The 18,286-nt window shown below is 40.6% G+C and overlaps 1 protein-coding gene across 1 annotated transcript; it reads right to left on the bottom strand.

Moving 5' to 3' along the window:
• Positions 1-42: 42 nt before the first annotated feature.
• Tnpo (transportin 1) lies at positions 43-18,047 on the bottom strand. The gene is made up of 7 exons (XM_022792237.2): positions 17,615-18,047; positions 12,068-12,220; positions 11,605-11,784; positions 11,148-11,363; positions 9,128-10,841; positions 8,292-8,542; positions 43-5,968 (listed from the first exon to the last, which is right to left on the bottom strand). Exons 1-7 carry the CDS (start codon positions 17,729-17,731, stop codon positions 5,861-5,863), a joined length of 2,739 nt encoding a protein of 912 aa, XP_022647972.1. The 5' UTR covers positions 17,732-18,047; the 3' UTR covers positions 43-5,860.
• Between the last annotated feature and the right edge of the window lie 239 nt (positions 18,048-18,286).

Raw genomic sequence — 18,286 nt, forward strand, 5'->3', positions numbered from 1 at the left:
ATGAAAGTTAGAAGACATCGGTGGCTGTTTCTCCTAAGAACTTAGATAGCAGAATTGTTGTTTGTTACATGATCATGGTTGCCGTTGTTGCTTGTAGCGATATCACATATATGCATCGAACGATGAAAAAACTCGGAGAGACGGCGGTTCGAACAGGCGACGTCTAGTCAACAGACAGCAATCCCTAGTCCTTCCCTGGACCCGTTTTTCCCGCAGTTCTATTCCAGTGAATTAGACCCCCTACAGAGCATCCCGGAAACTACACTTCTTCTATAAGTTCTTAGGAGAAACAGCCACCGATGTCTTCTAACTTTCATCAGCAACAAATAGCTGTGTCTTGTATCTTCCCTTCAAACCGCGTTCAAAATAATCATATTAACAGTAATAGTTCTGATTGCCTAAAACCTTAGTGATTTTCACGATCAAAATCTGCATTCCTATTAATATCCGACTGGCTCTGAACGTTAGTGTTTAGCTTGACTTGAGACGAAACGTTCATCATACGATTAAACTATCACTTGTATCTTAATTACGTTCCATCTAGCCCACTACTTAGCGCCATTACATCTGCGACAACTACAGTGCGACGAGATAGCTGCAGAAAAATCTGGATCGACCTTAACGAAGAATGCGCCTATGCTTTTGATGGTGTTGCATGGCATGCCTCAGAATTCGGTTCATTATCAAACAACTTTGGTACTCACTATTACCTGGCTCATCTTTTCGTGTTGTTAGCGTTATCACCTATACGATTGATTATGTCTATTACAGCCACCACTACTGCCGCCGCAAAGAACAACTTTTTTTTTGCCTAAAGATAATAGTGATGTACAAAAAATAACCACAAAATAATTACAATGAATGAGGAAATGATGAAGTCCTTTAAATGACCACTCACTCAATTAATAAAAATTTGCTTTATTTTGAGAAGTTTGCTTGCGGTTGTGGTTACATTTGATTGCTATGTACGGTGGGCAGGCTTGAAAAACCATGGTTAGCAAGCTAACGTCTCATTAACAAAAGAGACGCTCCTTGAGGCAGGCAACCAAATTTTAAGCAAATGCGTCGAGGTGTTGTTTTGAAAAGTGTGAACCTGTAATTCCAATTGTTACTCGCTACCATATTGTGGGCGGTGTCGCGTTTTCAATTCTGTTTGCAACGTTTACTTCCATTGTGCAGGCACTGAGTAAAAAATTGATTATCGAACGTCATTATTTGATGTTTAAAGCTCTAGTTGTGTAATCTGTTGTCATTCGTATGGTATATTATACATGGACACCCATTTTCTTTGTGATTTCTACTCGCAGCATCAGACGGATCAAGAAATTGACAGCCTTACGGTGGGACAGGCTAGAGAAGTTTGATAATCGCAACAACTTCGGTATTTTCATAGATTTTTCGATGCGTGTAAAAGCAACTATACATTTACGGTTCCTTTTACCCAGATCACGTTTATCTAACCATATCTTCTGGTTTAAGTTTCTACTCAAGTTGACCTCCGAACATATAATATGTCCTCCGATTTTGTGGTGCCCCCCTATAGTTTGCTGCTCGTTTATTTCGATTAGATTTTTCTCTTTGTCAGTATCGCCTTCTTGCTCGTTGCTTTAATTGATTTACCTAGCACTGTTAAATTCGGTAGCATATATATAGGTCTTTCTTATTTAAACATGTTAATACTTTAGAAAGTATGTAAATACATCCTTACTTAAAATACTTCGGTCAACTCGAAATCCTTTGTAAAAAGTACACATACTGTAGCGTCGGGTGAGACATCGCACTTTTGTTTCGTGATTATTGATACTGTTCTTATCCGTTATTGTTGGTAGTATTATTGAATTTAAAGTCATCCAAATTATCTGCTACCGTCCTTTGCCGGCGTATGGTTATCAAGATTTGTTTAAGGGCTTGGCTTCTACAAGTGCCGAGTCTCACAGCAACTGACTAAAGGCTGTGATTGCGTAGGTAGGCGTGTTTGAGTTGTCGGTTAATGTTGTCGTATTTGTTATTATTGTACTCATGCTGCGTCTGAAGTGTGCGTCTGCGTATACATGTATGTATGTATGTACAGAGATAATTTTTTGTCGAAACGGCTGAACCTGACAATCGACGTTCAGCAAAAAACAGCTCACAAACATAAAAAAATTAAAGAAATATAGCAAAGCAGGAAAAGCTGAATACGTTTTTGGCCTCCTCAATAGCGCGTATTGAACAAAAAACAAAATGAACAAAAGTAAAAAAATATTTTTCACTATACGATGCAGCAGCAGTAGATTTATTAACACAGTAATAGACATTTACGATTATTATAATTATAGACTTGGACAGAAACCGCCTAACTTGTCTCTTGTTTCCACGCATCCACCAAACTTATGCCATTTGTCCTTTATTATCATTATCTGCCTTAGTTATAATCATATAATAATGTAATTACAGTTTTGTATTATTATTATTATTATTATCACCCATTAGTCTTATTATTGTAAATTCACTCGACAATAGCTTTATCTGTCGCCTGTGTTCTGTTTCGAAATGCAGAAGCCAGCACGCCAGCTAACTAGCAACAATAGTATGCATATTGCGTGCCGCTAAGAACATGACACGTTAGTCTTCACCTCGTTGTTGTTAAATTGTAATAATATTGTATATAGTAATTATGATTCTAATATAAATTGTACTAATCATCTTTCGTTCTTATTATTAAACATCTTTATGGTCATTTTCGTTCCATACACAGTTGTCTAGATTATTTAATAGCCACCTCTCTCTTCCTACCTACCACCTAATATTCGGTAGACAATCACCCTTCGTCCGATTTTTCCTCCCACGTAAAGTTTTGGGAGTGCGTCTTATTATACAAATATTACACTACAATATACAATTGTTGTTACTACCACGTACTTTTTGCTACTTTTTTTTTTATCATATTAGTATATAGTGTCTGTATAATTAATGATATATAAATACTATTTCTGTTGTTTCTTTATATTCTTTTCACGTTTTTCATTTCGAAAAAAGAACCCGTTTTCCCCGTTACTACACACACCGAGTCACACGCACCGCGCTCCCACTTATCAACCATGCAGACAAATACGTGACCGAGCGGATATTGGGATATATCTCATGTCTCTCTTTACCAAGTCCAAACAGGAATAATACTTGTGCTACTAGTCGCAGGAATTCAAAAGCTTATGAGTTTCAATAATAATCTTCATTATTGTCATTATCAATATTATTATTCTTATCAGTTATGTATCAATATTATTATTCTTATCAGTTATTATTCAGTTTTTGATTATCATAGAGAATGCTGCTGAATTGGATGACTGTCATTAGATCATTTCGGCAATTGAGAGTGTCTAAACCCGGCTATGAAATCTGTCTCACTGATTATACGTTGATGTATGATAGCTGTCCATTTATAGGAAGGGAGAGATTCGATCCGAAAGACGGCGTATGTGGACTCACAGAAAAAAAGAGCAGGCAGTCATACTTCTCTAACAACGATACTTTGCCCATATTACTCGATGCTCGATGTTTATGTTTGATTTATTTCTACAGAAGTGGAGGGCGTCGATATAAAGAACCTAAAAAAACTTCCCAAGCTAGCTTTTTGGTTATTGATTATTAAGAGTTCGATCATATTGTATCCTCCCACCCGTTATGGTTGAAGCGTTGTTCGCTGTGTGGAAATCACTTCTTACAACAATGATAACAATAAAATTACTACATTATACAGATCATTAGGCCTTCCTTGTCTTTGCCTTCTTCTTATTCTTACACTGAGGGCTCAATTTCCCACTATTATCAACATGATTACTCTCCCAATATAGTCATCCTACAACGCTTATTGAAACGTCACTGCTGCCTGTTGATGGCGTCGCCCAGTTTCTATTTAATGTCTGTCGTCTAATGTGGTTGTTGTTGTTGTTGTGTCGGTGTATGTAGGGAAGGCGGAGTTCTATTTTGTCGCTTCATCCCACACGAAAATGAGAGAAAGATACGACAAGATCAACGATTACTGTACAAAACAAACCGTTCCGTGAACCGCGGCAACCTCCCGTTGAGGGGCGCTACGTTCTGGCGTCTTTATGATCGACTAATTATAACTGCTATTTATTTTTGCTTTAGTATTATCGGTCTCTTCGTCATCTTTCTGTTAACAGGCATCGATAGTTCATTGAATTTGTATTCTTTAGCCAACCTCAGACATCACATTCGGTACGCTACTCATCATCTTGTTGCTTACAACTCCAGAGGCGGCAAACCCACAGCCCCTCCTCCTCATTTACACCACAAGTCATCATTTCATCACGTATACTTACAATTAGCTTGCTTAATTATTATTTAATTCATTAATATATAGTATCTGCTAAGCTAACTGGCTATGTACGGCCCATTTAAACCATACGATTTTCCCCATCGTTTTTCATACAGCTATGCATTATTAGCCATCTATGTATTTCCATATATTCCATTTGAGAACTCACTATATAAAAAGACAGTTTTGGCCAATTCTAGAATATAATCGGCCCAGATAAGCACATTACGGTCGGTTTTCGTCGATTTCGACGCACAGCCGACTCCGTTTAAACGAAATCATTTCCGACTCCCTTATCTTTATCTGCTTATTTCTTATCACTTAGTACTATTTATTGGTATCCTGTCCATATATCTAGATATATCTAATAGATATATAGATCTTAGCAATTATCTAATTGCCTTACTGCTGCTAGTACACTAACTACACTAGTCTACAACTAGAATGGAAATTGTAATCTGCGGTTGTTCACAGGAAACTTCAGCTAGTTGCTACCTGCCTAGACGAAGCGAACTGATGGTGATAGATTTTTACCTAGGAGCCGTGGAGTGTGTATCTAACGATGGTATGTGTCACGATTCCCCATACATTTATATCTACGCCATCTTCTCATTTGCTCTTTCGTTCAAACCTTCACGGTTCTCGGTTTTACAAGACTTCACGCTCTTCTACGAGTGATCTCGAGTATGCTCTAATGGTGCTAATTAGTCGCTCCTCGCTGAAACTTGTGTCTAAGCGGTATCGATTAGTGTAGTAAAGGTGCCCGCACCTCTGCACACAACATAGCACCTTGAGCGACTCTCTGAATCATCGATAAGCACTTGCCCGCCCGCATGGCCCAATGCTGGCTGATTCGGTGCGTATACTATATTTGCGTCCCTTAGGTGTTTTTTTCTTAATTACTGGTTGTTGCTTGGGCGACTGAAGATCGTTTTCACTGCTTTTTCCTGTAGTAATTGTGGCCAGTCGCTTTGTTTTCCTATACCTGCTTAGAAGGTTTGAGAACCATTAACTGGACGACGGGTAGCCTGACGGCAATCTCATTTTTCCGTCCCCAAACTCAACTTTGTTTTCTATTTAGGCCATTATAGAGATGCACTGCTAGTGTAAAGTTGCATTGTGAGGCCCCAGGTATTCAGTCACTAGTAAATGTTCCTTGATCAGTTTGCTGTTAATTGGCCTGTAGAACCAATTTGGTCTCCATCAGTTATCACGACACCCTTATATCCTTCTAATTATCATCACACGTCACCTCTTCGATGTTCACCCACTAAACTCGGCTGGTCTTCAATGGTATTAAAGTCGTCATAATCGAATATCCTCTTCGTCTAACAGCTCACCACTAACTTGACCGTGCATACTCACTGAATAACACGCAGATCGTGGCGAATGCAATTCGTTGACGCACACCAACACTCACAAACACAGTGATCATTTTTCAGTCGTCGCGGCGTTGAATGACATGCCGCTTTGTCGCTTTCGGGGTGTTGCAATGTTACTGATATTGTTTTGTGCTTTAGCTTATATCGGTGTCAGAACTTATAACATATAAGCCTGTCGCAACCTCTCGTGCAGTGGGGCAGGAAATTGCATCGTGAAGCGATTCCACGCATCTTCGCCCACTTGGTTCTTGAATCCATGCAGTATCTAAAAACAACAATGATAGTAAAGATAGCAGAATTACCGCTAATGGATCGTTCAAACTCAAGAAATTTGTAAGGGATCTAGGACATGGAGACTATTAAGGAAACAAAATAGGATATTGCATATATATTTTTTTCTTACTCAAGGTTTATGCTAAAACAACACGTTTGTAGAGTTCGGAGTTAGTCTGCACGAAACTAGGTTGTTTACAACTATTTTTTACTAACCCTTTTGGCCAGTATTCTCTCCGCCTTTAATAATAGCTTCAAAACAATTTAACATTTGATTAAATAGTACTAGGATTTTTTTATAATAAAGTTTTTGAAAGCATAACAAACATTGTAATATAAAAAATCTAGAATTCGTATGAACAAAATGCTAAGAACATCGAAAGTACATCGTGCAGCTTTTGGATAGGGGTAGTTATTTTAAACAGACCGTCGGCGCTGTTTGAACCGTGGCTTCCAAACAACACTGGCGTAAGTAATGGCAGGCAAAATATACATTTTATAAAGCCATACGTGTTATTATTATATAAAATGAAGTTCCTTCTTACATACTATTTTCGGTTGCTTGATCCTAAAGCTTCTTGAAATCAGATTTGATCTACGAGTGACAAGTTTATCGGTTCCAGTGATGAGCTCCGAGTATATGAACGTCAAAAACACTAACTCCCAAATGCAGATATTTTGTGGTGTACGTCCCATACGTACTGTAGTTGTACCCTTGTCTGAAGGTGAATCACTTACTTCAGCACAGTCCTGTTGCTGCTATGTTTTCGGCTAGTTTCGTCCAACTCTGTATTGTGGTAATATGCTTACTGCTCACGATGTGTGACAGACTCGTAAGCGGGTTCAATATTCAAGTGGGCAACATCAACACAGTAAGTGTCGTTGACGTGAAGCGCCCAGTCGTGTTGATTTTAGACATTAAGTTCGTCCGCGATCACCAATTGAACTGAGACCTTTCCACAAAATTCCCGTCGTATGACTCAGGAAGCTTACAGAAAACCACAATCATGGATATTGGTTGTTCGTCATTTTTCTACCGCCATGCTAATCTTTGGCGCCGAAAATGTATACAATTCGACACGATACGTACACTACAGAAATTTTTTTATACGTGTCATCCGAACTCTGGCAATGTTGAGAGCAAACTATGCAATTTGTATATGCTAGCTTTATACGTATTGAATAGCATTGCCTTTGAGAGGTCGAACGATAAAGAAGTTGATGGTTGCTATGCGTTTGGTCCTATCATCGTTTGCTAGAATTACGTGGGAACTAAGATATCATTATGTATTGGTGCCTCTTTGAGCTCGACAGCGACTCATGAGACAGAAAATTCATGAGCATATGTTTTTTGAGGCACCGTCTGCAAATCCGCGTAAGTAAGGAAAATCTTCGTAGTCAATCCGAAAAAAACTGAAGTTGGGACTAGCGAGCAATTACAATCGCCTAATGAAATGAGTTGCTCACACAAGTGTTTGCTGTCGCGCGCAATTGATCAGAAGATCCAGCCAAAGATGCGTAAGCCGCTCTAACACTAGCACGACCGCGTACTACGTGACATTTCGATTCCATGCATTTCCCTGCAGGGTGAGAGGCTGGAGCGTATCCAGTGGAAAAGGAAGAATTAATAAGAATCGCAACTCCATTTTAATTGGATGGATCTTCTGCCTCTACTGTACACGCAATAGCACCCATTATAGCTAAGTTCAATACTATGAATATCTCCATTTGGCTATGTTTTTGTGAAAAGGGTGAGTTGGAGCTGATGGCGAACAAAAACTATTGTCAACTGCCTGATGTTTCCAAATGGATTGAATGCACCTATTATTAAAGATTGGAGGAAAAATCCGCTCGGTGTCCCTTTGATTTATTGACCGTTCCCAGTATTAATGGATTACCACTTTACCTTAAAAATCCCCAAACAATTATAGGCCTACGCAGTGAATATTCCCTGATGAACATATCACTTTTCCGGAACTTAAAGTCCCATCCTTCTCAAAAGTCTTGCATTATTAGAGCTTGGTAACCTTGATTGGTAAAGGAACAATACCAATCGTATACAGTCTTTGTTTAATCCATTGAGCAGTACTTCCATTATATTTAAGCTTTGCACTTTTCCGCGCTTTTTTTGTAAATTTTGACAAACATTGGATACTGTTTGGGTTTAGCAGGCTTTATTATGAGATTGAAGCCACACTGTTCTTATGAAGTCTTACGTGCTTCTTTGCTGCCGAATATTACGCTGCGCCTTCTAACGTTATAAAAACTGTATCATTGCTTTTATACGAAAACAACAAAATATCACTTTGACTAACCTCCGCGAAAGTGTTCTTGAGGTCGTCCCGGGGATTGACCCACGATGCTACGGCGTCACAAAAGTAAATGAAGTCGTTTACTACTCCTGCAGGATTGGCGCCGATCATGGCACACACACCACGGAATGCCGAATCTTTCTCGTCGTTGTCACGTATATTCCGCAAGGTGATGCACCAGGGCTTGACGAACTGTGCCAACACGGGCGCTACGTCCGCAGGACACACGTAGCCCAGACGACCAATCGTGATCGCTGCAATAAACGCAGAGAGAAGCAATTTATAAGGAATGATTCATGAATCAAACTTTGATCCTAACAGATTCAGAAATGAAGAGCAAACATTATTCACATTTTTTTTTTTTTATATAAACTAGCTGAGACGACAGCATCATTATCTTCATTGCTATTTGAAAACCTTTGCTTACGGTTAAAAAGAGATACACTTGTGCTTCTTGATAATAAATTTGAAGGTGAATTATGCTACGTTAAAGTGCCGCAAAAGGAAGAGCAAGCATTTAATGTTTATTTTAGCAAATTACGCTTGTAGTTAAATATCATTAATATATACACATGTGATGCTAAAGGCGCCTGCTAAATTCACAACGCAGGCGGCTTTCATAAAAATTCAAAAGATTCCGATGTATTGCATATTACAGCCATCTCCGTAACCTTTAAATTCAGAAAGTATGTTCGATCATCAACTCTGGCATACGAAAAGCTTAAAGAGTGTCTCATTTTTCCCACCGCCTAAGAAAAACCGCACGTGTACTCCTAATAGGAAACAAGATGTAAAACAAAAAAAATCAAACCTTTTGGCATTTCAAGTACTGTACTTACCGGTGTTCTCCAGCAGCGTTTTGGGCGTGGATGGTATATTGATGATGCCAACGAGCTGATTCAGGAACAGAGGAATATAGGGTCGTGTTTCTTGACCAAGCTTCACCGAAATCTCGCCGATGGCCCACGTAGCGTTGTTACAGACAGACAGCGAGTCCGGGTTGAGGTTGTGACCAAGAATGGGCATGAACTCGGCCACGCATGGACGCACGTGTTGAAAGCACGCCTTCGTCAGATCGCCTAACAGCGCGAACGAGCTTTGTCGCACTTCGCTAGATGAGTCTTGCATACACTGGTAGAGGAGTGCCATTAAAGTTGAGGAGCCTACGAGTTGGCCCGTATGCTCGCCGAGACCCTCGGCCAGGCCGCTAAGTAGATCTAGTGCGACGATCATGAAATCCTTGTCAGCCGGCTCATATTGCTCTGGGTGTGCCTGGTGGGCCATCGCCTGCTGCAACGTCTGCTCCACGAGTGAGACGCAACGGCGGAACACCGGCTCACTGTAGGGCAAGAAGCCCACCTGCAGTGCTGTGGCGACCGATGACAAGCACTCGAGTAGCGGAAACAGGTCTTTATCATCGTCCTTTAGCGCATTCCACTTGTGGATGAGTGGCGGCATCAACATGTCAATGTACTCATGCCGATTCAGATGGTGGCCTACAGATTCGGCCAGTGTGCCGATAGCATCATAGAGGATCAGCAGATTCTTATGCTGATACTTGCTAAAGGCAAAGACCAGCGTCTCGAGAATTACCTGCAGGTAGGGAACCAGCTCCGTGCACGCCTCTTCTTCAAGGGTGGCAAATGCCGAACACGCCGCCTCCTGGACTTTCTTGTTCGGATCGAGGATACGTTTCAGGAGTTCGGTCATTAGCGGCTGCAGGTATTGCGTATGTTCCTGATTGACCACCCAGTGCGCGTAGCGCGACAGAGTCCAGCACGAGATCGACCTTACTAGGGCTTTCCTGTCGTTCAGGCAATGCCCGATGAGGAAAGGTACGAGTTCAGGCAGGTGCGGGGTCATACCAAGAGAACAACCTTCGGCGATAGCGCCCAGTGTCAAGATGCCACTTTCCTTGACTACCCATTCAGGATGGAACAGTGTCTCTTTGAGGATGGGCAGCAAGATGCTTAGCAACTCGTTCTGGAACACATTAGCCAATGTATCGAGCGCCGCGGCTGAACACTTCCGCAAATTCCAGTCTTGGTAAACATCATCGTCTGTATCCAGATCATTGTCATCATCATTGTCCTGTTCTTGATTGGCGTTTTGCTCATGCGTTTGACCTGATGTCTCAGAGGGCCCGCCTTGGCCAGATAAAGAGCCCCCATGCACTTTAGCCCGATAAAACCGCGGTCGAATATCTTCTTCGCGATCGGGAACCGTTGAGTCATCGTCGACGTCTCCCTTAAGTAAAATGACGTCGAGGGTCGAATATCGCATGCCGCGGACAAGTACGGGAATGAGGCGTGCTAGGTGAGGTGGCTGTAACGCCTCACGGCAGATCGGCAGCTCAGCCAAGGTGAGCCAGAACTCGCAGGCCTCAAGGGCGACAGCCTCGTCAGCGTCGTGCGTACATTCGAGCATATACTCGATAATGTGGCCCATATGCGGCAGGAGACGATCGACGCGCACTTCGAGAAGCATTACCAGTGCGTGGCACACGTTCTTGCGCACATCCTTGTCATCATCCCTAGCAAGTCGGAACAGGCCCTGATGATATAACAAACAACATTTCAGTTGTCGATAACAATGGGAAATACATAATTTTTGCACAGTAACATAGAACACAGAAATGCAGAAAAATATGTTCGCATTCAATTGAAAACGCTTCGTAGAATTTCACAAGTTGAGACCTATACTCGAGAGTAATTAGTATATATCATCGATCGCTGCTTGTTATATCGACATGTATACAACATTGTCGCCTATTATTGGGGCAAATTCCAGGCAGGTGGACGTCTAAACTTTACTTGATAGTATAAACTATTAATTTTCTGGATCGATACCGTGACCTACCTCGATAAAAGTGTCAATGTGGAGTGTAAGCGCCTGCGGCATGCTAAGGATGAACTGGTTGACACAGGCTACGGCATGTGCCCGGATCCTGGCCGAGCTGTGTTGGAAAAAGTGCAAAAACTTAGGTATCATGTGATTGAGGGGTCGTTGCAAAGCGTCCGAATCCAGTTGCTCCGCACTGTCCTCGCAGATGTTCTTCAAAGCACCGAAAGCTCCCTGTTTTAAACGGCACACATTCGATAAGCTTACCGGCACGATATAGAGAAAATGATAAGAATACCTACAGCCTTACTTTTTCTTAAAAAGTAAAAACAGGCTCCAATATTACAAAAACTTGGTTGTAAAAATATGCTCAAGCAGCCTTGCACTGACCCAAAAGCAAGGAATTGCTGCAGATACCGCTTGAAACCTCAATAGATACGTGAAAACAAATTTCGAAAAGTTCTGTCCGTCTCACCTCGCAAACGTTGTAGTCCTCACTGTCGAGCAAAACGCACAGTGAGGGCAAAAGCTTAGGCCATCGAGACAGTCCACCTCGAGATGCGATTGTCGTGATGAGAATTCCGACAGTGGCGCGAATTAACGCTGAGGGATCACCCAGGCATCCCAAAAGCTCCGATTTGATGAACTCAGACACCTGCTCATTTCGCGCACACGACACAGGTTGACCAGGTTACGTAAATGACAAGTAACCGGAATGTTAGAGCCGTTTTTAAAACAACGGCGAGTACATAGATCAGATTAATAAAAGTAGGAATATGTATGTATATACTGAGTTGACATTTCGGCTGCAGCGTCGTTGACCTTGGAAATATATATATTAATTACAAACAAAATAGTAGGTATACTGCAAGTATTACGCTAACACAACAGACTTTAAGACAAGCTGTAACAACAACTTTATCCTTTGCAAAGCTTACCTCAGGCGGAAATTTGTCAAAATGTGCTCGGACATTATTCTTAAGGATAAGTCCCGACAATGAACGCGTAGGGTCTTCTTCTGTTTTAAGTTTCGTTAGGACGAAGATCAGATAATTGTTGAAATCTGGATATTTGTTCAGATCTTCAAGTTTCTGTAAGATCGAAAAGTGCATCACACTTAGAATTTTTGATAGTAATAATACAAATACTTGAGGTTATTCCCTATTGTTTTATTTTTTTTTTGCTAAAACATGTGCGTTTAGAACTCGGGTTAAAAAATGAGTAAAAGCAACACTTGCACTACATAGTCTTGTGATGTACCTTATCAGTTTAAATATACGCCGTCCCCTCACATAACCTACGTTTTGAAACCTGAAGGATCGTGAAAAAAACGTGAAAAAAAAGCTGATTTTCGAACATAAGCAGCGGAAAAATAAGATTCATCCATATTTTTCATATTGCAAACAAAAATTATATTCACACCAATGAAGTATTTTATATCTATGACTTCTGCGTATCATGAAATACCTGAATTTCAAATAATAATCATACTTGCAACTAAGGCAACCAGGCCAACTACACAATAAGAAACAATGATCACCTCCGTACAAGAATAGCTTGTGATTTAAACATTAGAAAATAATTCAACCACCCGTCAAGATTTGTTAATGAATTTTAACAACTGTTTGTTGCGCATTTGCCGATAAAGGCTTTTCGATCCATTAATCATCTTTCAAATATATATTATGCATTAAACAATGAGAAAACTAACCGTCGGAATATTAAGTGGAATGTTATCAAGTCTTGAATAACTACTGCTATTCGTCATTTGCCCTTTGAGTATATCACGTGTTTTACAGCCCTGGAAGCAGCTATCAATAACTTACGTTGATTTACCACTTTCCGATGATATTCTAACAAATTTCAATGGCTGACCAGCTAAAAATCTGTCGATAAAGCGGGTTAATCTAATTCCTATCCCAAACTTATGGTTCAAGATAGAGATTAATCGATCGGCAGGAGAATTGCAGAGGCAATACGTGAACAAACCCAAGATCAAACGATGCTTGTTAGCGACAGGTTGCACTTATGTGCGGTGAAAGGAAACCTCACATTGGCCTTTACTACTCAATATGAACTCCTAATTTTTTTACTATCTTTTCAATAAAGAAAAAAACAATCACATAGCCCCTAAAGATAAGAATTTAAAGTATGTTGTCGCTTCGGATTCTTCTATATATGCATAAACATCCATTTACACGAGCATTCAAATCGATGACAATCTGTACAACGAAATAAGGTAAAAAAAAAACGCTTCTCTTGTTCCTACAAAACCACATTGTAAACGTTGTAGTCATCGCATTCTTTCCCCCTAATCTATTGCTAACAACCCATTGGATCGTAAGAAGCCTCTTAATCTCCTAAGTAGGCGCCATTTTAAATAAAGCAACTATCTATTATACCCAGTATTCGTGGCAGCTCTTCTCAGCACGTTAAATTAACCGGCACTTGATAACCTAAGCACGCATTGATTCAACTTATAACAATTCAATCTGAAACAACTGTAACCTTTACCAGTCCATTTTTTAGCAATATATTACAGATTACGAAATCACTGCGTATGTGTGTATGAAGTGTATATGAAGCATAAAAGGATGTCCCAATTTAATTCAGACAGGCATCGTCTAAACAATGTATGGGCAATACAGAAAGACAGTATGGTGCAATTTCATTTTGCTATACATGTAGGTGTCGACGCCAGATCATGAGTGAATAATGCTTAAATGTACATAGAGGTAACGTAAAGTTCGTTGCATATAATGTTTAAAGTAACCATATATTGTCTCAGTTACTTAAAGTATTTAACTATATTTTGACGGAAAAAGAACACAAACTCAGACCATGTGAATACGATCTGGTGCGTAAGAGCAGGGCACATCGTTGCGCACAAACAGTTTATGCTCCGCTAGCTTAAATTTTTCTTTGTTTCGAAATACAAGTACGTTATTCGTTATAGGTGTATGGCGGACACCTAATGATCATATGATCATTAGGACTTAGGATCATTATGACTCCGCTTTACTGAGGCTTGTTTAAACTAAGTCGTCACAACCTCACAACAAATAGCCTTCAAGTTCTACAAAAAAATTATCATTGAACAATGCTGGTCGTTAACACAGGTCGCGACAGTATTATTGAGATGAATGAAATGTGGTATCGAAGAAACCAATAACCGTTAAGATGCGATCTTTACCAGCAGTGCTGTAAAAATAGGAAAATCTTTACCGGATAGCGAGCACAGAGATGAGCATACACGGCGCATGCATCGAAACATCAAAATGTACTCGATTCAATGTACAGAGAAAGTAAGTTATCGGCAGATTTACATAACATCGAACTAAAGCAGCATGATCTTTAATTTTATAAACTCCTCTGATAACAACTTGATACCTTAAGAGTGCATAAATGCAGTCATGGAGCCTTTCCAGTCCAGAGGATTGATAAATCACAATTCTTCGTCTTGTGGAAACACTTGTGGGAAACCAAAAAACTGTTCAGCTGTTAGCTGTTTCCTGTACAACAGTCACCGAAAAGCATTTGTTTTTCCTTTTTCCCTTTTTTAAGGAAAACGAGCCAACCAAGATTTCTTTTATTTGCCACTTTAAAACAACTATAATCAACGGATAACTAAGAATGTGTAAAGACGGGAGTCCACTTCGCTAAATATGTGACAGTACTGCGAGTCTCACTCACCTGGACGAATTAGAATTTTACACAATCAATACAAATCGCAGACATTTCCATTAGACAGCAATCGGAACATCTAAACGAACTGCTAACAGTCTGGAAAGGTTGACTGATGAATTTTGTTGCATTACCGCTTCGTTCCTCGGCGGCTTTCATCAGTTAACCATGCGTTAGAACCTGATTTAATTTGGAAAAACGAGTAGTCCATATTTTCCAACAGGAGAAAGCTGTTCAGAGGTAACCGCTTGATGGATTATAAGCTGTCCAAATGGTTTATGAGAATTATAATCCCATTATATACCACTGCGAGAGCTACTCAATAACATGGCATAATCAATTTAGAAATCATCTTTATCAGAAGGATATATTCGAGCTGAATAGTTTTAGCGTCTTATCTGCACACAAGTAGCGCGATTAAACTGAAAACAGCACACATTTAAACACATGTGACATGTCCAAAATTACAACACGCGTTATGAAGATTATGCACGTGTAAGAAAAACAAATTATTTCTTTCCTGCAAAGCTCGGTATTTTTTCTTTTCCATGAAAGCCAGACAAATTTATACTTGAGCTAAATTACACCATATATTTTGATCAGCTAATATTTAGTAAGTAACTAATACTATGCTAAATACTACAAATATATAAGTTTAAGCTAGCTTTGTCATAACGTTACAAATCGACAACAAGCTGTTCTAGTTCTCTACCCTTTTCACATCAAAATTGTCGTATTTTATATGTTTGCACTATCATGCGCATGCAAAGGGAACTCAATACAAGAGTATTGAAAATATCACACCTTTAATAGCGCTATAGAACAAAACGACCGATGGTTTGTGTACTTTAATAGCTAACAGAATTCAAAAAAGTTTTATATCACAGGTGAACACATGTGCTACTGTGGATGCGGGCTTGACCCACAAAGAAACTCAGGAACAACATTCCTTTCCGTTGGAGGAAAGCAACCCGCCTTTGCCCTTTTTGCTTCTTCAGGAAAAGCAAAAGAGAGCAACCAGCATGTATATACTCGTAGCACAACATAGACAGCCCTTTCAAAATAGTCGAAGCAACGCCGCGGCGAAATGTCAAGTTCACGAACCATCCAAGTGGCTAATAGCTTTTAGGCTTCCCGTCCTCGTCTTGTCGCATGAAAGCCTACTATAGAGAGGGCGAATACGATCAGTGGTGTGAAGTGATGTCACTAGAGAACATATGAATAGACTGTACACGAAACAAACTCGACTACATAACAAAAGCAATGATGACAAGAAAACCATAATAGCATGCTTTATATATACTATAAGGTTTGGCCTGCAGCAGTGATCAGATTTAAACACGTCCACTGATGCCAAACAGCTGGCGAATTAAAAGCAAGATAATTTAACAATAGCGCTAACACTACAACAACACAAGTTGTTAAGTCTGCATAGCCAAGGCAAACGTTGCTGGTGTATTGCAGTTGGCTAAATGTGTGCTTTGCGAAGTGACACTTCGTGAGCAGAAAACAAAAACGAGACAGGACACAGAAAGGTGCGAAGTCTGTCTTCGTAGCCTCTGAGATAATACGGGCACCGCATGACCGGCCGTCGGAACGTCGACTTGTACCGACCCGAAGCAGTCCACCTCGCCATAGAGTCAGCGTTATTTCTCCTTGCTAAGCACGACCGCCACAGTCATCTAATTTACTCAACCCAACCTGTGCCGTTCGCTAATGTTATTATTATTATTATTGTTTTTGTTGTTGTTGTTGCTGCTGTTACCAATGCCTAACGTTGTATTGCTCGTTGCGTCTTACGGACTTGGGGCATCGCAGCACAACAATGCGAATCAGCCAGTTATTCCTGGAGCTGACTGGAGAAAAACAGGAAGCCATTCATCCGAACAGAGCACAACGTCGTCGCAAATTCAATGACGGTTGCCGTCCCTGGGGCAGTCCTCCGTTAGACACCAGCAGTACGATAGATGCAGTTAAAATTATTAACAGCAGCAGCAGCCTAACTAATCCCGTATTACACCACATCTAACGACGGTACTGGATATAAAACTTTTTTAGTAATAGTCGACGGAACACCAACATCGTTGAGGTATACGGTGGCTGAAGAGGTGGCCGAAAACGTCACATTTACAGGATATTGGCACCCACCAAGTGAACAACACACTGTTGTAGCTAAACCTGTTAGCAGTGATGGTACGCCGTGCGGGCTATTGGCAAGGGCTTCTTGTCGTTAATGGTCTAACAACTTTTCGTCCTCGGTCCGTCAGTCTATTTTGAGTCCGAAAAATAAATATCCAACAGCAGCTCCTTTTGCACTATTTTATTCAAAGTATCCTGCTCTTTGCCATACCAGCAGGTGTTCTGTGATGCAAAACAGAAGTCTCAACCCATGACAATGTGTTTATGCGAGCACAAATTTTTGTCGGCGACACTTCAGTTGGCAATGCTTGCCAAACACTTGTGTAATTCGTTGAAGCTGTTTTAGCTCAAATCGTCCAACGCGTGCATGTTGTATCGGAGATTCCTCACAAGTGCTCCCTCCCTGACTCATGACAACTTGTTAGCGAACAAACGAGTAGAGCAATGAACCCGTATAGCTAGACTATCGTATCGGCTCGCCTTACTGTATTGCAGTGATACAATCAACAGCACCCAGAGTATGAGTAATGATGGAACGGCTTTAGTAATAATTATAACCAGTCTGTAGTGGTAATTGTAGTGGTAAATGGAAACGGCATTATGGCTAGCACTCGGAAGTGAGAGCCGTCTACACAGACAGAGACACACAATCGCATACTGACCTGCTGTACTGTACGCTGTATCGTTGTGTCGGGACTCTGCGACTCCTTCAGTAGCTGCAGGATCTGTTGGAGACCCTGCTCCGCGGGCTGCCATACCACACAGCCACCGTTGGCCATTTCTACTTTCTACGGCTACAACTACTATTCCAGCCGGATTGTGCACGTTGACTAGGCTACCGGCAATCGCACTCCACAACTCTCATATAGAACACTTCAACGTAACGGCCCTACAACACACAAACACACGTCTTGAATAGGCTACGAGGCCCAGTTGCTAACGAAAAACGATTTCACACCGACAGAAGCTGAGCAAGGAGCGACCAAAGATGGTTGAATTTTTATAGGCGGCTCAATGCAGCCGAACCGACCACCTCGCTTTGCTGAGCGCGAAAATTCAAAGTTGCCTGACGGATCAGCGTTGACCCCTCACATGCACACGGTCTTATTTCACCCTTGTAGTATAGATCGGCTTAATCGAAAAAATCAATCGAGAAACGTAGAAAACGTATCGAATTAATAACACGTGTCCGAAAGCCAAACATTATGAGAAAATTGCCATGTTAATTATCGTTAGCAATTTTTATTTTAGTCGTCAGATGGCGCATTGACCACCGTACGTTCAGAGAACCCTCTATATATACATATATATATATATATATATATATATATATA

This window comes from Varroa destructor, unplaced genomic scaffold, assembly GCF_002443255.2.
Source record: "Varroa destructor unplaced genomic scaffold, Vdes_3.0 BEIS01000002.1, whole genome shotgun sequence".
NCBI classification, from domain to species: domain Eukaryota; kingdom Metazoa; phylum Arthropoda; class Arachnida; order Mesostigmata; family Varroidae; genus Varroa; species Varroa destructor.